At 37.7% G+C, this 17,573-nt stretch overlaps 1 protein-coding gene across 7 annotated transcripts in view; it reads right to left on the reverse strand.

Moving 5' to 3' along the window:
* LOC116037560 (protein unc-13 homolog C) overlaps positions 1–17,573 on the reverse strand; it is a 113,822-nt gene that overhangs the window by 60,103 nt on the left and 36,146 nt on the right. For all 7 annotated transcript variants that reach the window (XM_031281480.2, XM_035999316.1, XM_031281476.2 and 4 more), the window contains 5 exons: positions 16,028–16,197; positions 13,149–13,264; positions 12,697–12,860; positions 4,745–4,901; positions 4,207–4,275 (listed from right to left, as the gene is read on the reverse strand). In XM_031281480.2, the coding sequence (XP_031137340.1) occupies positions 4,207–4,275; positions 4,745–4,901; positions 12,697–12,860; positions 13,149–13,264; positions 16,028–16,197 (676 nt within the window). The remainder of the gene's footprint in view (positions 1–4,206; positions 4,276–4,744; positions 4,902–12,696; positions 12,861–13,148; positions 13,265–16,027; positions 16,198–17,573) is intronic.

A 17,573-nucleotide genomic window follows, 5' to 3' on the forward strand; every position in this document is an offset into this window, starting at 1 on the left:
TCTGTGTGATGTCAGTGTTGGAGTTTCCCCATTGGCCATTGTCCTTTCAAACTGTATTGCCGCGACACAGGCTTTATCTTTGCTGTCACCCATCAATCAGCTGATTAACTTCTTCAATAATGGTGGATATTGATGTTGTTGCTGCTGCCACCTATGTCAACCATTTTAATGCATGGGCTTAGCAGCATGGGCAGAGTAGGCTACATGCAGATGCATGGCACACCACCGTGTGTGTGTGTGTGTGTGTGTGTGTGTGTGTGTGTGTGTGTGTGTGTGTGTGTGTGTGTGTGTGTGTGTGTCTGCTTGTTCATCTATGTTGCTCTCTCTTCAGACACAAATGAATGTGTGGAACAAGTAGGCCTAGTTAATTTAGAAAAAAAACAATCACAAACACCAGTGACACAAGGCTATTTCTATATTAATATAGTGGATGGGCAGGTTTTGACATTTCATCATGTGAAAATCAGGGGAATTGAAACTCCAAGAGAACACCAGGGAGAGGGGCAGGGACAATAGTATACATAGCAAGCTAAGATAAACAGTTAGACTTCATACAGACAGCTTTTGTTTTAGCTTGTCAGAATTCACTATTAGCCAAGCTAGAACACTATGCTTGTGTAAAACATAACGGCAGTGGATGAAAGACTGCAGCAGAGCTGTTTAAATTATCACTTTATATATGTCTATATGTTTATACTTGTTGAACATGTGTATTGATAGAAGTATTGGCTTTTTTAACTGCAAAGGTTTTATTGCACTTACTTAGGCTACAGTAACGAGTAGTTGTCTCCACATCTCATACACATCTCTCATACTCATACTCTCATACACATCTCTGATCTCATACACTGTTCAGCCATATACCAGGTTTTGACCTAGTCTGGTTTCCCCAGACAGCAGGATCTGCTGTTATTAGGGTTTTCACTGTAATCACATAGATAGTGTGTGCGAGAGATGTGGGTTTGTGTCTGTGGATGTGTGTAACAGGTTTAGCTCTCCTTGGATTGCTCTAAAGATTATGTCAGGATTTCTATCTGCCTGAGTAGAATACAGAGGCACATTTAGAGACAGATCTCTGTCAATTAAGAGATAACTTTCAGTTTCTTTATTTTACTATTTTTTGGGGTTGTTTAATCTAAACCATTTGTTTGATTGGCACCTTTTTTTCATTTATTTTGGGGTAAGGGAGGGGTAACAATGTTTTTGATTGTTCTTTTGAAATAACTAATATTTATTGGTAGGTAATTTGATAAGGTGTGCAGGGGTGCAAGTGGTTAAAAAACTTTATCAAAAGCTATTCATGTATTGCTATATATATGCTATTAATTTTTTTTTAATTAATATAGCTTTTTAGGTATATTTCATTTTAGTAAGCAATGTGTCATTCTATACAAAATATAATTTTCTTTTTTACTTTTGAGTATTTTACACAAATAAACAGGTACAGTATATCTATCACTGAGCAGAAAACAAGAAAAAGACAACATGTTGTGCCAGACTGTGCCAAATGGCACAGCTTACTGTAGCCTAGTGAGGCATCAAATGGTGACTTTCAACAGTTTACATCAAAGACCATAGATATGGCAGGTCAACCAGAAAATTCTCTATATACAGGATTACAGTGGAGCTTGCTAACAGATGTTGCCTGCTGCTCATCATTCAGTGACAATCACAGAACAAATGACCATGGCGAATGAACCTCTATCATACAGTAAAACAAAAAGGCCTATAATTGTGACCGACTCAGTGGGGGATGAAACGCCACTACACCCGTTTACATAGAAATTGTATTTCCCCAGCATATATGTAAGTGGGGGTGGACAAAATATTAGAAATACATTTCACAATAATGCAGTCCAATTCAACACAGCCAGTAAGACTTCAGATATGACTATACTGTAGATTTAACATACTATCAACAAAAACTAGCAAGACTTGTACAGGTAACTATAAGTGTATTTGCCTTTTTTTATGTGGTCATTGATAAATGAACCTAATGGATATATATATAGTTATGATACAAAGCTACTAGCTATTCCTTAGGGGTGCACGATTCAGAAAATGTCACGATTTGATTCAATATCGATTTTTAGGCTAAAGATTCGATTCAAAAACGATTCTCGATTAAAAAAACGATTCACAGTATGTAAATGTAGTTACTTTTCCCATGTGATTGCAGTGGACATACAATTTAAAAGAAAAGAAACACAACAAATTAAATGTAGTTTGATATTACTTTATATGTCTTCATACAAAAATAAAAACTTTTGCAACTAAAAACTGCAAAGTGGCAAACATGGGCCAGCTTTCAAATACATTTAATTCAAGTATAAAATAAAACTGTTAAATAAAAAGCTTTTAATTCAGAGTTCAGTGGGAGTTTAGAGCATTGAAAGAGAGTGCGTTGGTTGACTGGTATGTTAGGTACTTTAGGTTGTTGTTCGTCCACGTCTTTAATGTTAATCTCTGGGTGATGGCGTACCATGTGAGTTCTCAAGTTTGTGGTGTTTCCAAAATACTTAACTTTCGCTTTGCAAAGCCTGCATATAGCATGATTCCTATTAAGTATCATCTTCCCCTCAAGGTTATAAAAGCCGAAATGTGCCCTAACTCTCGCCTTCAATGAGGATGGAGCAGGGTGAATAATTCTTTCTGTGAGGTTTGCCATTGTTTGCGCCGACTAAACTACTTCTGCTGCACTCGTTCTTCTTTTGATTATAACAAGAGTGCCCAGTCGTCAGTGTGAATTTGACGCAGCGCCATCTATGGGAATGGCGAGCTAAACTCATTTCAGGACAATAGTATACACGCCATTACAAAACGAAAAAAAAAAAAAAAAAAAAAAAAAAGAATCGATTTTTGGAATTCTATGAGAGCTTGAATCGAATGACGTGAATCGATGCACACCCCTACTATTCCTGCTCTCCATCTTGCTTCATTGTAGCAGTTCAGCTGTTCCTCCCTCTCTCTACCACCTGTGCATCACCCTGGTTTTTGCTACAGTATGCATGGTTAAAGATATATTTTGCTGATTCAAATCCAGCTCTGTGTCATGGCAATGTGGGAAGTAGGGCTGTCAATCTTCCTATATAACACCATTCAAATTTCATTCCTTATTCTAATTAATATTCAAACCCCAAGGAGATGCTACTTTTAAATCTTGTAAGCTTTTCAACATTACCAACCCTGTTGTTGATGTTTACAAGGTGTCCAATACCTTAAATCCATTACCACTCAATCCATGAACCACCACAGCAGACAGAGTGGTAGACACTCACGACAGAGTCTATTTATTGGACCATGAGGACCACTATTTCTTGAGCTGCTGATGGACCCCTCGACACCGTAGGGTGATTATTGATATTTATGTGCCTGGCTACACCACTGCCTACAGTCTGCTGAAAACTGCAAAAACACTTAATAGTAATTTATCATTCCATTAATTAAATTTGATTCAGTCATTTTTGTCTTTGTTGAACAACAATGTATGACATGAGAGCCGTCTGTGTTTATATGTATCTATGTGTGATTTCTGCTTTAATTTCACACTTTTCACAAATCTTCATTCATTATCACATCTTAAAACCACAAAGTCTTCAAGCCATATACTATATGTTGTTAATACTATGTGAACATGAGTGTGGCACATGTGACATTAATAAATGTCATACCATCACATCTAGAATGACATTTACCTTGCCTTATACACCTATGCAGAAAGTACACATGGAACTGTGTCCAAGAAAGAAGAGAATGCAGTTGTTAACCACATTTGGAGGGCAACAGGCACACATTTGGTATCAACAACAAAGTGTAAAAGGATTGCTGCTCCAAGCCAGATATAGTAAGCACACAGTGTACTATAAACAGAGTTGAATCAACCTTGAAGCCTATCAAATCAACCAGGTGGCAGGTACCTTAGATGGCAAAACTTTTGTCAAAAGTACAGTCAGTTTTAAAGGATGCAAATAATAAACAGACTAAATGGCAATCTGCATTTTTACAGAAAAGGAGAATTGCTCCTACAGTGTGTAAAATAGAGACACAATGTCCGGTTAAAACTTGGTCTAACTATATACTATTAATGTGGACTTGGGCTAAATTTTAACAGCAAACTATAAAAATGATCCTTCTTTTGAAGTGAAGAAAGTCACAGAGACAAACATGATTTCAGTTTAACACACCACATGCAAAGTTCATACATACGCGATATTTAGAGAGGTCGATCCTCAGTGAGTTATGCAGCTGGTCCAGTAATTTGACAAATTTCTCCCTCTGTCAGGATGAAAAATTTCACAATTCAGTTCAGTGTCACCACACCAAAAGCAATTTATTACACTGTGTGGTCGTTAGCATTGCTATGCCTGCAGTGATTAATTTTTACTTCCTGGAACAAAATTTAAGGGTTTAGCTATATTGCCAGACTCGGCTTACTGCCTGGAAATATTATGTGATGCCTTACAACATTAGCTTATTAAAAGTTAAATCGGAAAGCACTGGCAACCCCTGAGATTTTGTTGATTTCAAGTGCACAACTTGTTTTAGACAAATAACTCTAAATAACAATGTTGGAAAAAGTAGCAATGTAAAGGGTTCAATATCAGACTATAAGACAGCAATTGATGTGACTTAAGTCTAACTGGAGACCATAGAACCCACATTTTCATTTAGCACTATATTACTATACATCACTGGAGTAATGTCTGCAGATGTCAGACTCAAACCCAACAATAGGTGCACTTACACCAAAGTTAGACGCAGCAAATCGGTCAGAAGCGGAGGCAGTGGTTGTGGTGGTGGTGGTGGTGTGGGCGAAGTAGGCATTGATATTAGCAAGCAAGTTGCTCATCACTGCTGGCACACCGGGACACATGTATTTGGCGGACAGACAGGAGAAGTGCCTACAGAGGAGAAGAAACAGCTATTACTCTACGTAGCATAAGGAGCAGTGCTGTAGCCATTTTTGGACAACAAGAATCAATAGACAATCGCATGAAAAAACAGACAGTTTGAGACCCCACATCAATGACTCAATTCCAGACATAGAAAATGATCAAGCCATGCTCTTCAGCAATCCTCAATATCCACAAAGTTAAACAGCGCTAAAAGAGAACATAGTTAAGAACAGTTAAGAAATATTTCCTTTGAAATATATAGCTCTAAAAGTATCCCATACCTTGCTTTACAGTAACCACAGTAAAAAAAAAAGAAAGTGAGCAGAAATATTGCAGTACAGTATTTCTTCATTATTTTCACCTTCTGACTGCTGAAGAGAGAGCAACTTTTTTATGTTCCAAACAATTACTTCTGGTGGAAGAGTTAGTGCATAAGTAGTTAACTGCTCTGTTCATGTAGTAAAACGTGTCTTTAATGACTACATATAGCAAATGATGTCATAAATCACAGCTGTATAACCTATACTATTAAGGACACAAGGCTACCAAGTTATAGATGGAGCAAATAAGTTTGCTAGTAAATCAAGGGGTCCTCTGGGGGCTGAGGTGTAATCATAATCAGGGGAACAGAACAGAGAACTTTACATTTTACTGTGTACCATTAAACTTGTTTGTTTCTGTAACAAATACAACCGAGACAAACTCAAGCACAGTACGTGCACTTTCCGTAAGTGTTTTCCACTGAGGTGAATCCACATATGTCTACCTAGCACAAACTAAACCTCAATACAGTGCACTAAAATGACACAAGTCATATATACCAGGGGAGGGACTATAGCATAGCTTCTGTTTAGTTAAATCTTATTCCCTTTTTTCCTGTCTCCAGCGCTTTAAGTGCTGGAGGCTGAGAGGCCTGGTTTGAGCAGGGATCTCTGCCTGAGTGAAGATCATATGCTCCTTTTAACACTTCATACTGCTGCTTCACAAGCCATGTGGAATGCCTCCCACATTCAACATTCAATACCACATATAAAAAATGTATGTGCGCAATAATCTGTATGTTTACATTAATGTAGCAGACAAAAATATACTCAAAGGCTTCTTTATCAGCCTCTGGCATGACCCATAGCAACCAAACATCTGGATGCATTGGATGCTTTTTACAGTAAACATGCCTGAGAGCTTAAAGCCAGCTGGGCTTTAGACATGTAGCATTTGTTTAATGCTCATTCTGATATCTATGAAAAAAAAATGATTTTACTATCATCTGCTGAGTTTTGTATCAACAAAACTCAAATTACCGTTAGCCTACATTCCACATAAAATTGCTTTAAAATACAAAAAGAAGGAAATTGATATTATTCACACCATCACTTTTAGATACTGTAGACAGAAATTTGTGGTTAGGTAATATAACTAAGCATTTTTTTATATATATTATATAATATTAGGGGACATTTGTAGGGCTGCAAAATTAAATCGCAATATGGAATAGTGTAATATCCAAATCGCAAGGGGGAGGTGCAACATTTGTTAAAGGTGATGTGTCAAACCATTCTGAATTAAGTATTGTGGTGCTGCAGAGACAATACAGCCTACAAATCGTATCCTACAGACTAAAGAAAAAATCTTTGGTAGATATTCTCGCAAAAATCACACTATAATCTTTTTTATATATATATATATTTCAATGAAAATAAGAATAACAATACAAAAAATATCATTCCCTCCAATATCGTGAATCGCAATATCAGTCAAAATAATCGCAATTAGATATTTTCCTTATATTGTGCAGCCCTAGACATTTGTGTAATCAACATGTTTTTTCATAAATATTTTTATTTATCACAAGTTAGAGGTGACTATTTTGAAACTAAAAACATCCTGCACAGTGAATCATTGCTTCATAAAGCCAAAGTGTTAGAAAAGGCACTGCGTTATGTGGAGTAATGATTACAGATTTACTCCCCCTCCTGAGTTCAGCGCATGCACACACATGCATATGTGCATACACTCACAAATAGAAACACAAACATGTTCTCATCAGGAAGCCTATTTAATTACTTTGCTTTCAGCCTCCAAATTACCCAGGAGCACTTGGGGTTAGGAGAGCAAAGAGAGTGATGCAAAGAGAGTGGTGATGGCATCCGCTGAATTCCCATGGTGCTTTTAGAGCTGGATCTCCTGAGCCAATTTTCAAGAGGAAGACGTTGCTTCTCCTCGTGTTACCCTGCCTTGGTTTTTACCAGCGGATGAGGCACACACTCACATATCATTTTACGGTTTCAGATGGCTGGGAGAAATTAAAAAAAGATGATGAGAAACAGGAGGGTGGGAAGTGAGGGAGATAGGGAGTGGTGATGAGTGAGATGAAGAAAAACGTACATAAGGGAGGGGTATGTTAGCAGTTGTTGTGTGGAGCATGTGAGGGTCAAGATTCTAAGATGAAGAAAACAGAAAGGTAGGGCCTTTCATAAGCATAATAAGCGATGATATAAGAAACGCCATGCTTAAACAAGGTTCAAGTCTGAAGCATTGCCTCAACCTGAGAAAGCTGGTAATACACCACTTACTGCTTCACTTGTCTGCACTTAAATAACCATACAATCCCTCATATGCTGCAATGTCCTGTCACAACAGTCACGTAGCATCTCAACACCAGTTTGCAGCACCAAAACAATGAACTGTGTCACCGACACATATATAACGCTACATATGTGTTGTTATTGTAGCAGTTCCACTCCTTACTTATGTAGACACAATGGCTGTTAGGGAGGAATGTTGACGAATCCTAGAAACAGCAAAATCAAACTTTACAGGGCGCAACAGAAACCCAAATTATATCAAGACCATAAAAGCAACACAATTTCTCAGTGTCGCTTCATCTCAGGGATGCATGTGGCCACATTTCTGGACATGAAAGACAAATGTGAGCCAACACAATCTGTGTGTAATTAGAATCTGATTTACGAAGGCAGCAACTAATTACATAATCAGCTACTGGGACTGCACAAGTGTATTCTGAAAAGGAAGGAGAACTTAAAAGGTGCAGCTTGGTGATGCAATTTGAGATTTTTAAACAGCAACTCAGACTAAAATCACGATGTGGTGATGCTGCAGACACTCATTAACTCATTATTACTCACTGAATAAATTAAATGCAAATAAAAGTCATACGCAAACAATGAAACCCTCCCCTCTGGCAGGAGGTTGTCCATCAGAGGTTGTCCATCAGAGGTTGTCCATCAGAGGTTGTCCATCAGGACCAAAACCTGCAGTCAGCCTTATTAACAAGGCCCTGGACCCCCACTGACATTGACTCTTAACCCCCCCACCCCTATTCACTACACTTTGCATTAACCTACATCCTGGACTATACACCTGTATGGAATACAGAACATGACTTAAGTCTAAATAAATAAATTCATAAATAAATGTTTAAATAAATACAGGAAAAAATAAATAAATACAGGAATAAATAAATGCTGAAATAAATAAATAAATGTATTAATAAATGAAGAAAAGAATAAATAAATAAATGCTTTAAATATATGTTTACATTTTTGTTCACCTACATTTATTTATTTCTGTATTTCTGTGTTGATATGCTAATGAGCCAGACAAAAGCAAATGATCCCCGATCCCTTGCAAATCTTCCTCCCTGTGTGATAAAGATGTATGAAAACCAGCTCTAGTTAGCAAAATGGCTACGACCAGCAGTGCGATGGCAGATCTGCTGCAAGATGTAAAATGCCCTTAATTAATCAATCCTCTTTTATTGATATTTTATTGAGATTTGCTTACTGTCAATAAATGTCTTTTTTTAGCTAAATACAACATAATGATGACATCAGTTGAAACAGACAGTGTGAAAAAGAGAGAGAGAAAGAAAGAAAGAAAGAAAGAAAGAAAGAAAGAAAGAAAGAGAGAGAGAGAGAGAGAGAGAGAGAGAGAGAGAGAGAGAGAGAGAGAGAGAGAGAGAGAAAGCGAGAGCGCGAGAGCGCGAGAGCGAGAGCGCGAGAGAGAGAGAGAGAGAGAGAGGTAGATGTGCTCAGAGCAGACGCAGTCTATGGTCTCACTGTAAGGCAAAAGTAGTAGACCCGAATCAAGCTCACTCCTGTAGCCAATCATGCTTTAAACTGAGGTTAGGACCTCCTACATCATTAACATATGGACACAGAAATACAGAAATAAATAATGTAGGAATACATTTAAAGCATTTATTCATTTATTTATTCTTTTATGTATTCTTTTTATTTAATATAATATAATATAATATAATTAATAATGATACTTATTATTTATTTATACATTTATTTCTGCATTTATTTATGTATTCATTTATTTCAGCATGTATTTATTCTTTTATTTATTTATTCATACATTTATTTCGACATGTATTTATTTATTCATTTATTATTGCACGTATCTATTCATTTATTTATTTATATCGGTATTTGTTTATATATTTAGTTATGCATTTATTTATTGAGACTTAAGTCATGTTCTGTCCTCCATACACCTGCCCATTGCATACTATATATTTTTGCACATTCTGCACTAAACAATTCAGCCTCTTTTGTTAAACAGCTATTTTGTATATATTTGTTACTGTATTTATTATTTATTTCATATTAATGTTTAATATGTTTGTTTATGTATGCACCAACCACCAAGGCAAATTCCTTGTTATACTTACTTGGCAATAAATCCTTTTCTGATTCAGATTCTGAACAAGAGATAAGGGGCGTAATCCAAAGCTACTGTCTGTATCGGTTTATTTCACATAAATATCTGTATTTGGATTACTACCATAAGTTGGCAGGGCTTCTACCAAAGATTGCTTCATTCTCTGTGTTTAGCCACCCACAAAATAACATTTACAACACAATATTTCAACCATGTACCTAAATTAATCAAATAATAAAGCGTAATTTGACTGAAATTCTCTACACTGTGTGACTGTTAAGGGAATAATAGAAGAGGTTTTAATGGTAGCAAATTACAAGTCATAATTGCATTAGGAGTTAATGGGCGGATGTCTAGATGAATGTTACAGTTTGGTCTGAAGTATCTATGATAAAAGTTATAAAGTGCTCTTAAAATCTTAAAAGCATGTACGCACTTTTGAGACGGTGTTGGGGGGGGGGGGGGGCGATGACTATTATAGCAACAATTCAAATGTTGTGTGTCACTAGAGCTGGGCAATATGGAGAAAATCAGATATCACAATATTCTTGACCAAATACCTCAATGTCAATTGCGACAATATTGTAGGGTTGACAATTGGTGCTTTCACAACATAATTTCACAATGAGATTTTAGATATATAATCATCAATAATGTGGATAAAATGACTAATTGAGTAAAGGCAAATAATAGAACAGCTACAACTGTCCTGTCAAAAAATTACATCACTTTACAGTAATGCAGCCTGTAAAACCAGGAAAAGACAACAGTTATGCCATATTATGATATCCAAAATCTAAGACGATATCTAGTCTCAAATCACGATATTGATATAATATCGATATATTTCCCAGCCCTGTGCCTGTGTCTGTTTAAGTTTATTTATTTCAAAAAGGGACAGTGTATATTAATGAACATTTCAAAGAATGTAAATATACAGGATTATAGCCAAAGGCTAATTTCCATCCTTAGTCCCTGACCAGTTGATGGTCCCTATAAGTTAAGTTAAATAAATAAATAAAACAAATCAGAGTAAAACATCACAATAAAAAATTACATAAATTAAAAGATCAACAACAGAGGACAAATTACAGATTATCCCAGCTAATGACAATAGGTTTGATGGAGTTAGACCATGAATGATTTTAACTAATATAGGGTCAATGTATTTCAGTGTTCTCCCAATCTAACAGTTCAAGTTTCTTTAAAATCTGACAGTGATTGCACATTTTAGATTTTCTATCTAAAACTTTTATAGGTTGTTTATATGTTGTCTCTAAGGACTTTAGAGTTGTCTTCCATGCTGAGGCCCAACTAGTTATGCAATAGGTCATGTGAGACATGATCATTGCATCAAAGTATAGCCTAGCCGATTCAAAATTTAGATTGTTTCTAATATATCTAAAATTGGACAAGTTAAATTTCATTTTGTTCACAGTTTTTTTATGTGCTGCTTGAAGTTCAGTTGTGAGTCCAAGATCACACCTAGATATGTAAACTCCTGAACTACTTCAAGCCTTTTCTCCCTAAATATTGAGGTCTGTGTCAGACTTATTTACCCTTTTTGAAAAATACATGCACACAGTCTTGGACACATTTAGGTGCAAGTGAGAGCTCTCTAACCAGTTGCACACATTACTCTTAACAGCTGTCTCTCTGTCCCTCCTCTCCAGCCACATGCCCTATTCCCTATGGCATTTTCCTTCCATCCACCAGACTTTTCCTCCTTTCCACATCACCTGACTGCCACACCAATCCACACACCTGTTCCCACTTTACTAATCATCTTTGCCTGGCCTTCCCCATCTAACTCCTCACCTGCCTCTCATTCCCTCGTCAACCACTATCCACATATACTGGTCCACTTCCTTTGTTCCGTTGTCAGTTCATCATAGTTGTACTGTAATGCTGTGTTCTGTCTGACAGTTACCGACAGTTGCTGCCTGTTAGCGGTCTGCCACTTGGACTCTGCCTGTAAGCCATACACAATAAATCGCTGAATTCATCCTGCTACATCCAACTGTCTGCATTTGGATTCTATCCCTGTTCTCCTGCATAACCAACTGCGACAGTTGAGCATATTTCCTCAGAGCACATTATCTGTGCAAATCTGAATATATATTTGTTTACATCCCTACATACCCATATAACTTGTAAAAAGTATTGAAAGTAAGATAAATAACCCTGATAGAAGCTCAGACCAGAGTACAATGATGGTGTAGATGGTGTCTGATGTCTCCAATGAGTTCCAAGTAACCGCAACCAATTTTTAAAAATGACTCTTCAGAAGATTGCTGTTGCTGTAGTTCATGACCTGAGTCAGTTTGAAGCTCAAGTTTAATGACCACACAGCCACAACTGCTCGTATCCTCTTTGTCTGGTGTTGAACAGTGGTCAAATATTGTAACAGCAATATTCTTTTCAGTCAACACAGTTTAAACAGTATGTACCAGAACGAGTTTTGAAAGAAAACAATAAATGCACAATCCTTTTGGATGGGGGGAAATCTATTTCAATATATTATATATGGGAAACACTGCATCTGAAGTTAAATGCACAGGACTTAGTAAATCTGGCAATCAATGTCTAATGTCAATGTCTCTGTATAGAGACAAAGAAAAACTAGTGTCCACTAGTGCACTGGAAGATAGATACGTACATGTAAGTTTAGATGCATGATGCAGACTTCTACAGTGGTAACTATTGCATCAACACTGCACAGTGACATGGCATTGCATGACCTTGATTAGTATTCAATGATTTTAATGTTTCAGGTGGTGGGTCTTTGCATGTGTGTGGGAAAGAGACATTTATGGATGGACAGGGTCACAGAGGATCAGAGAGAGACAGAGAGAGAGGGAAACGAGACTGTTTATGTGTGTCCATGATCAATGTGACCAAGGCAGGTTGGGAGTTTTTCCAGGAGACCAATTAATCAATCAAACTTAGGAGCTCGATAGTCCTCCAAAGCTCTGATTCTGCTGAGGAGACATCTTTACTATTCCTCTTCTCCTTCTGCTCTACTTCTCTATCTCCTTCTCTCCTCCACTCTGCCGAATGAGACAATGACAGATTGGTGAGGTAAAAGGCCATAGATCAGGGTGGTACTCACGTCATAGCCTGATAGATGGACTCCACTCCGTATCTCATGGCAAACTCATCCACTATCTCCTGAGACACGTCGTCAAAGTAGACCTTCCACGCCTCGTCCCCTTTCACCTGCGGGATCTTCACCACCCCGCTGTTCTTCACCTCAGTCAGGTAGTGGAACAGGTTCTGTGAATGGCACGGGAGATAAAACAGAACAGGTTACGGTGATGGAGCACAGTGTCACAACAAGTAATAAAAGACCCTTATCAAAGCTGGACAAATCTTTTTTTACAATGCTGTAACTATTGATTGTTGAGAAATCCTGTTAGGTTGCTTTCCGGTGTAATCACAACAAATACAAAATATGTTTTCTTTAGTACCTGTCTTTGCAAACTTAATGCGTTGCTCTCAAAAGATAATGATTGGAGTTAAGAACAAATTTTACCTAACGCTGAATCACATAATGATGGTTACCTCATGTAAACAGGTGTACTGGCCGTGAGGAGGAACCACGTTCTCCTCCCCTTTCATCTCCACGCTGATCTTGAGTCTGATGGCACCAGATACCGCAGACTTGTCAGTCCTTTTATCTGTAACACACAACAACACTGGGTTAGACATAACTGGAAATTAACTGAAAAGTAACTACCAATTACAAGCCACATCTTAGGAAGGTTAGCCAATATGTGCCTCCCTAAATCCACGGTAACTATTATATTAAAGTAAGGTTTTTGCTCGCTTTTCAAACTACACAATCTCTATTCTAAAACAAACAGTAGCATCTCTGTTTTCTTCATCCCAATACAGTACAGTTGCTATGCACTAAGAAGACCTGCTGAGACTGCCAATCACTTGCTCTGTCTCTGCACAGCTCTCTAAATTGTAGATCACTAGTTTGGCATTCAAAATGTTCTCACAATCGCTGATGGTGGAAAAAGTGAGAGACCAATTCAAATTATTATTATTTTCTAAAGGTTTTGTTCCATACAGTTAAATAGAGAAAAGCTCCAGCACATAGGATGGATTCCCAGTCAATGAAAGACCTTTAATTCAATAAACAGAATTGTCCACCTTGGTATGGTTGTCCTTGACCACACTGTAACATTTATGTGACATATAAAACACTAAAGACGAAAAACAAAAGACATTAATGACATCATATAAAACACACAACATGAATGGCAATTAACATTAATGGCATGATATCATGTCCTGTAAAACATGAATGGCATCTCATCACACACCCAGCAATGCCGTTTTAATGTATGACATAACACTTGCATTTGCAACTGGCTTTGGTGGGCTGTAAGTTTGGGGGAATTACATTTATTTTGTGCATGCAAATATCAACACACATACTGTACAGTATATGCATATGTACGGTGTTGCTTGCATGCTCACATAAAGCCACACACAGACACACACACAAAGACACAAAGACGCAGGCATACACATACATTAGTAAGTTAACTTTAAACAGCCCCCCTCTGCGCTCTCATATACAATTCATCTCTACAGTATCAAATGAGTGGAAATTTCAGTCAGTGGGTCAAGAGACAGACAAGAGAAAAATAACGCGACAAAGTGACAGAGACTAGCACTGTAAACACAAAAGCACACATTGAAGAGGAGCTGAAGAGGCTTAGAGAGGAGAGCAGCTGGATGGGTGGACACCCACACCAGCAAAGCCCTGTTTAAACATTTATTGTGGACATTTAAAAAGGCACAGAGCAGCAGCAGTGGTCAGGGGTCAAAATTACCACAAATTGCTTCCTTTTAGCTAGAGAGGCAAACAAAGACAGCACCCACCAGTCATAATACTTGAACAGAAGTGGGAGTTCCCATTATGCTGCCATTCAACCTCATGCAACATAAAAAAACCCAGTGATGTAAGAGAGCGGAAACAGTTAAAGACCCTGCATCAACAGCATCAGTACCCAAACTGAACCACAGGTCTCTGTAGCTTGTTGGTACATGGATGGTAATGGTGATCTCAATTGGACCACACGTTATTGGACCATACATTTACCCTCATATCCTGTTTAATGGCTACAGTAAAAACGGAAATGTGTAGAGGAAGATGTGAAGAGTTTAAATGTAAATGTCCATGGTATGTATATATATATATGGCTACAGTGTTCCAGAAACATTCCAACTGGTTGCCAAAGTAGTAGGTAGAGCTGGGTGATATATCAATATTATATCGATATCGTGACATGAGACATATCGTCTTAGATTTTGGATATTGTAATATGGCATAAATGTTGTCTTTTCCTGGTTTTAAAGGCTGCATTACAGTAAAGTGATGTCATTTTCTGAACTTACCAGACTGTTGTAACTGTTCTATTATTTGCCTTTACCCACTTAGTCATTATATCCACATTACTGATGATTATTTATCAAAAATCTCATTGTGTAAATATTTTGTGAAAGCACCGATAGTCAACCCTACAATATCGTTGCGGTATCGATATCGAGGTATTTGGTCAAAAATATCGTGATATTTGATTTTCTCCATATCGCCCAGCCCTAGTAGTAGGTACGGCTGCTAAGTCCCTAATAATGGTAATTAGAGCTGGGCATAAAAACACAACACTTTTTTTGGTACCGACCCTAATGAGTCCAAAATACTCTAATTGGAAACTGTTAAACAGGGCTGCAACGATCATTCAATTAATCGCTTAGTCAACTCAATTGACAGAAAATGAATTGGCATTATGTCATACATAGCAAACATTTTCTGGTTCCAGTTTGCTGTTTTGTCAGATAAAACAAGCAAAGACATTCAATAAACCTTTATTTATACTCAAGAGATCATTGAGGGGCAGCCCTCAATCACAATGACATTGAGTTACAAAGACAAAGAAAACAACACAGAGAAGAACATAGAAAGACAATGAGGGGGCATTTCACACCTGCCTCATTTACTTCGGTTGAATCGCACTAGAATTTGTTTGCCCCGCTGGTGTGGTTGGTTTGGGCAGGTGTGGAAGCGGCAATCGCACTCAGGTGCGCACCAAACGCATACAAAACAAGCATACCGAGGCCAAGAAATTATGAGAGCAATTTCTTTTTTCTTTTTTTTTTTCTTTCTAGTTTTGCCAATCTAAGACTAAGACTTTTTATTCAAGTAAATCTCTTGCGTGGGTGCTTGCATGCACACAACATTAGATATTTGAGAGGTTTATCTACTTTTTGTAAAGTGGCAAAAAGTTTTGGTATCATTCCCAAAACGCAGGTATCACACCTGTTGCACTGTATATAAAACAAAAAATCTAAAGGAAACATTTTAGCTAGATAAGTGCCATGATAACTGCCACCGTTATTTTGAGTTAATCAAATGGGTAACATACCTAGATTGTACCAAACGTCCATCTCTCCACTGAGAGTGCGAACCTCGATGATGGTCTGGCCCAGGAAATCGTCTGACTCGCGCTTGAAATGCTGCTTCACCCGTGATTTGATGTCATCATCCTCATCCCACACACGCACCTTGATGCGGTCAGTGGCATTGTGACATTCACTGCGATTTGGAAGATGATTATGCCAGGTCACAACAATCTCAACAACATGAACAATAACAGCCACAGCATATTCAGTGACAGCTCATCAGGTTAAGGTAGTCATTGGAGCAGAACAACAATCAATTGAAGTATAAATACAAGTTCAAAAACCTCCCTGACCCCTTTCTAAGTAACGCATGGAGAACAATTCTTGCCTGAATTCAAATGAGAGAATGTGTGTACCTGGAAGGAAGAATTAACCCAAGGCATCGCATGACCTTTACTCTGCATCTCTATATTTTTACTCCCAATGCAGGCAAATATCATCAGAGAAGTGTTGAATGTTTCACAATAACAACTGTATAGCATTCATACAGTAGAAAGGATTATTTATTTGTAAAAGCTTTCTGTCCGTTCCTTTGGTCTTCTTTGTATCAGTGCAGCTGACAGACGTTTCAGAATAATGACTCTGCTAAACAGAACAGAGGTGGCCAAAGCACTTAGCTTTAGATGGGGTCGGACTGTTCAACTCTGGAATTAAAACCGACAGATTACATTTTGTTCTAATGACATCTTGGGCGCGACAGCCAGAGAAACGGTATCTGCAGTGGTTTTTAACTAATCCCGTTCCGGGGGAAGCACTGGCTGCTGCTGCTCCACTAGCACACAGTAATGTATCACTCTATTAATCTACATCCCTGTAGTAACGTAAAAGAGTTTTATCACAGCCACCACTGGAGTCTCATTACAGGTGTGGAGCCTTGTCTTTATGTAACTGGAATAGGGACATGCACACACAAGTACACACATACAGAAAATCTCAGTAGTACATACAAAATAGTACTCTAATTATGTTTACGTATCATTATTATTATTATTATGATTATTATTAATAAACTATACCCTATTAATGTTGTGACATTGATCTCAACCATCTCACATAGCAAATAAACGACAGGAAGAAAAATATGGCTGCTATCAGGCTGACAAGGAACAACCAAAACACTGCTGGAAAACCCTGTACAGTATCATCTGGTGTTAGTGCTTTGTTTTGGTATATAGTATCTTAAATTGCAGTTTGCTTGGTGACAGTAGGTTATGTCTCCTTGCTGTAAAGAGTAAGTATGCATTGCGTGAGCGGTGCAGCTACCTAAATGCTAACAGTAGTCAGTCTACAAATATGTTCAAATCTGCTGGACGCGTGAGTAGCGCACATGCGGCTCGTGTTTCTCTCTTCTATAGTTGCTGAACTGGTCTGGCTCACATTGTGTGTTCGGCATAATATAAATAGTTTATTTCTAGTAATTATCTATTCATTGGTTTTGGTCTTCATTCGTCTGGGGCTCTTTGAGTTGTGTTCCTGGACATCATTTTTCTTGTTTGAGGCACTTCACAA

The sequence above is a fragment of the Sander lucioperca genome, chromosome 3 (assembly GCF_008315115.2).
Source record: "Sander lucioperca isolate FBNREF2018 chromosome 3, SLUC_FBN_1.2, whole genome shotgun sequence".
Lineage (NCBI taxonomy): Eukaryota > Metazoa > Chordata > Actinopteri > Perciformes > Percidae > Sander > Sander lucioperca.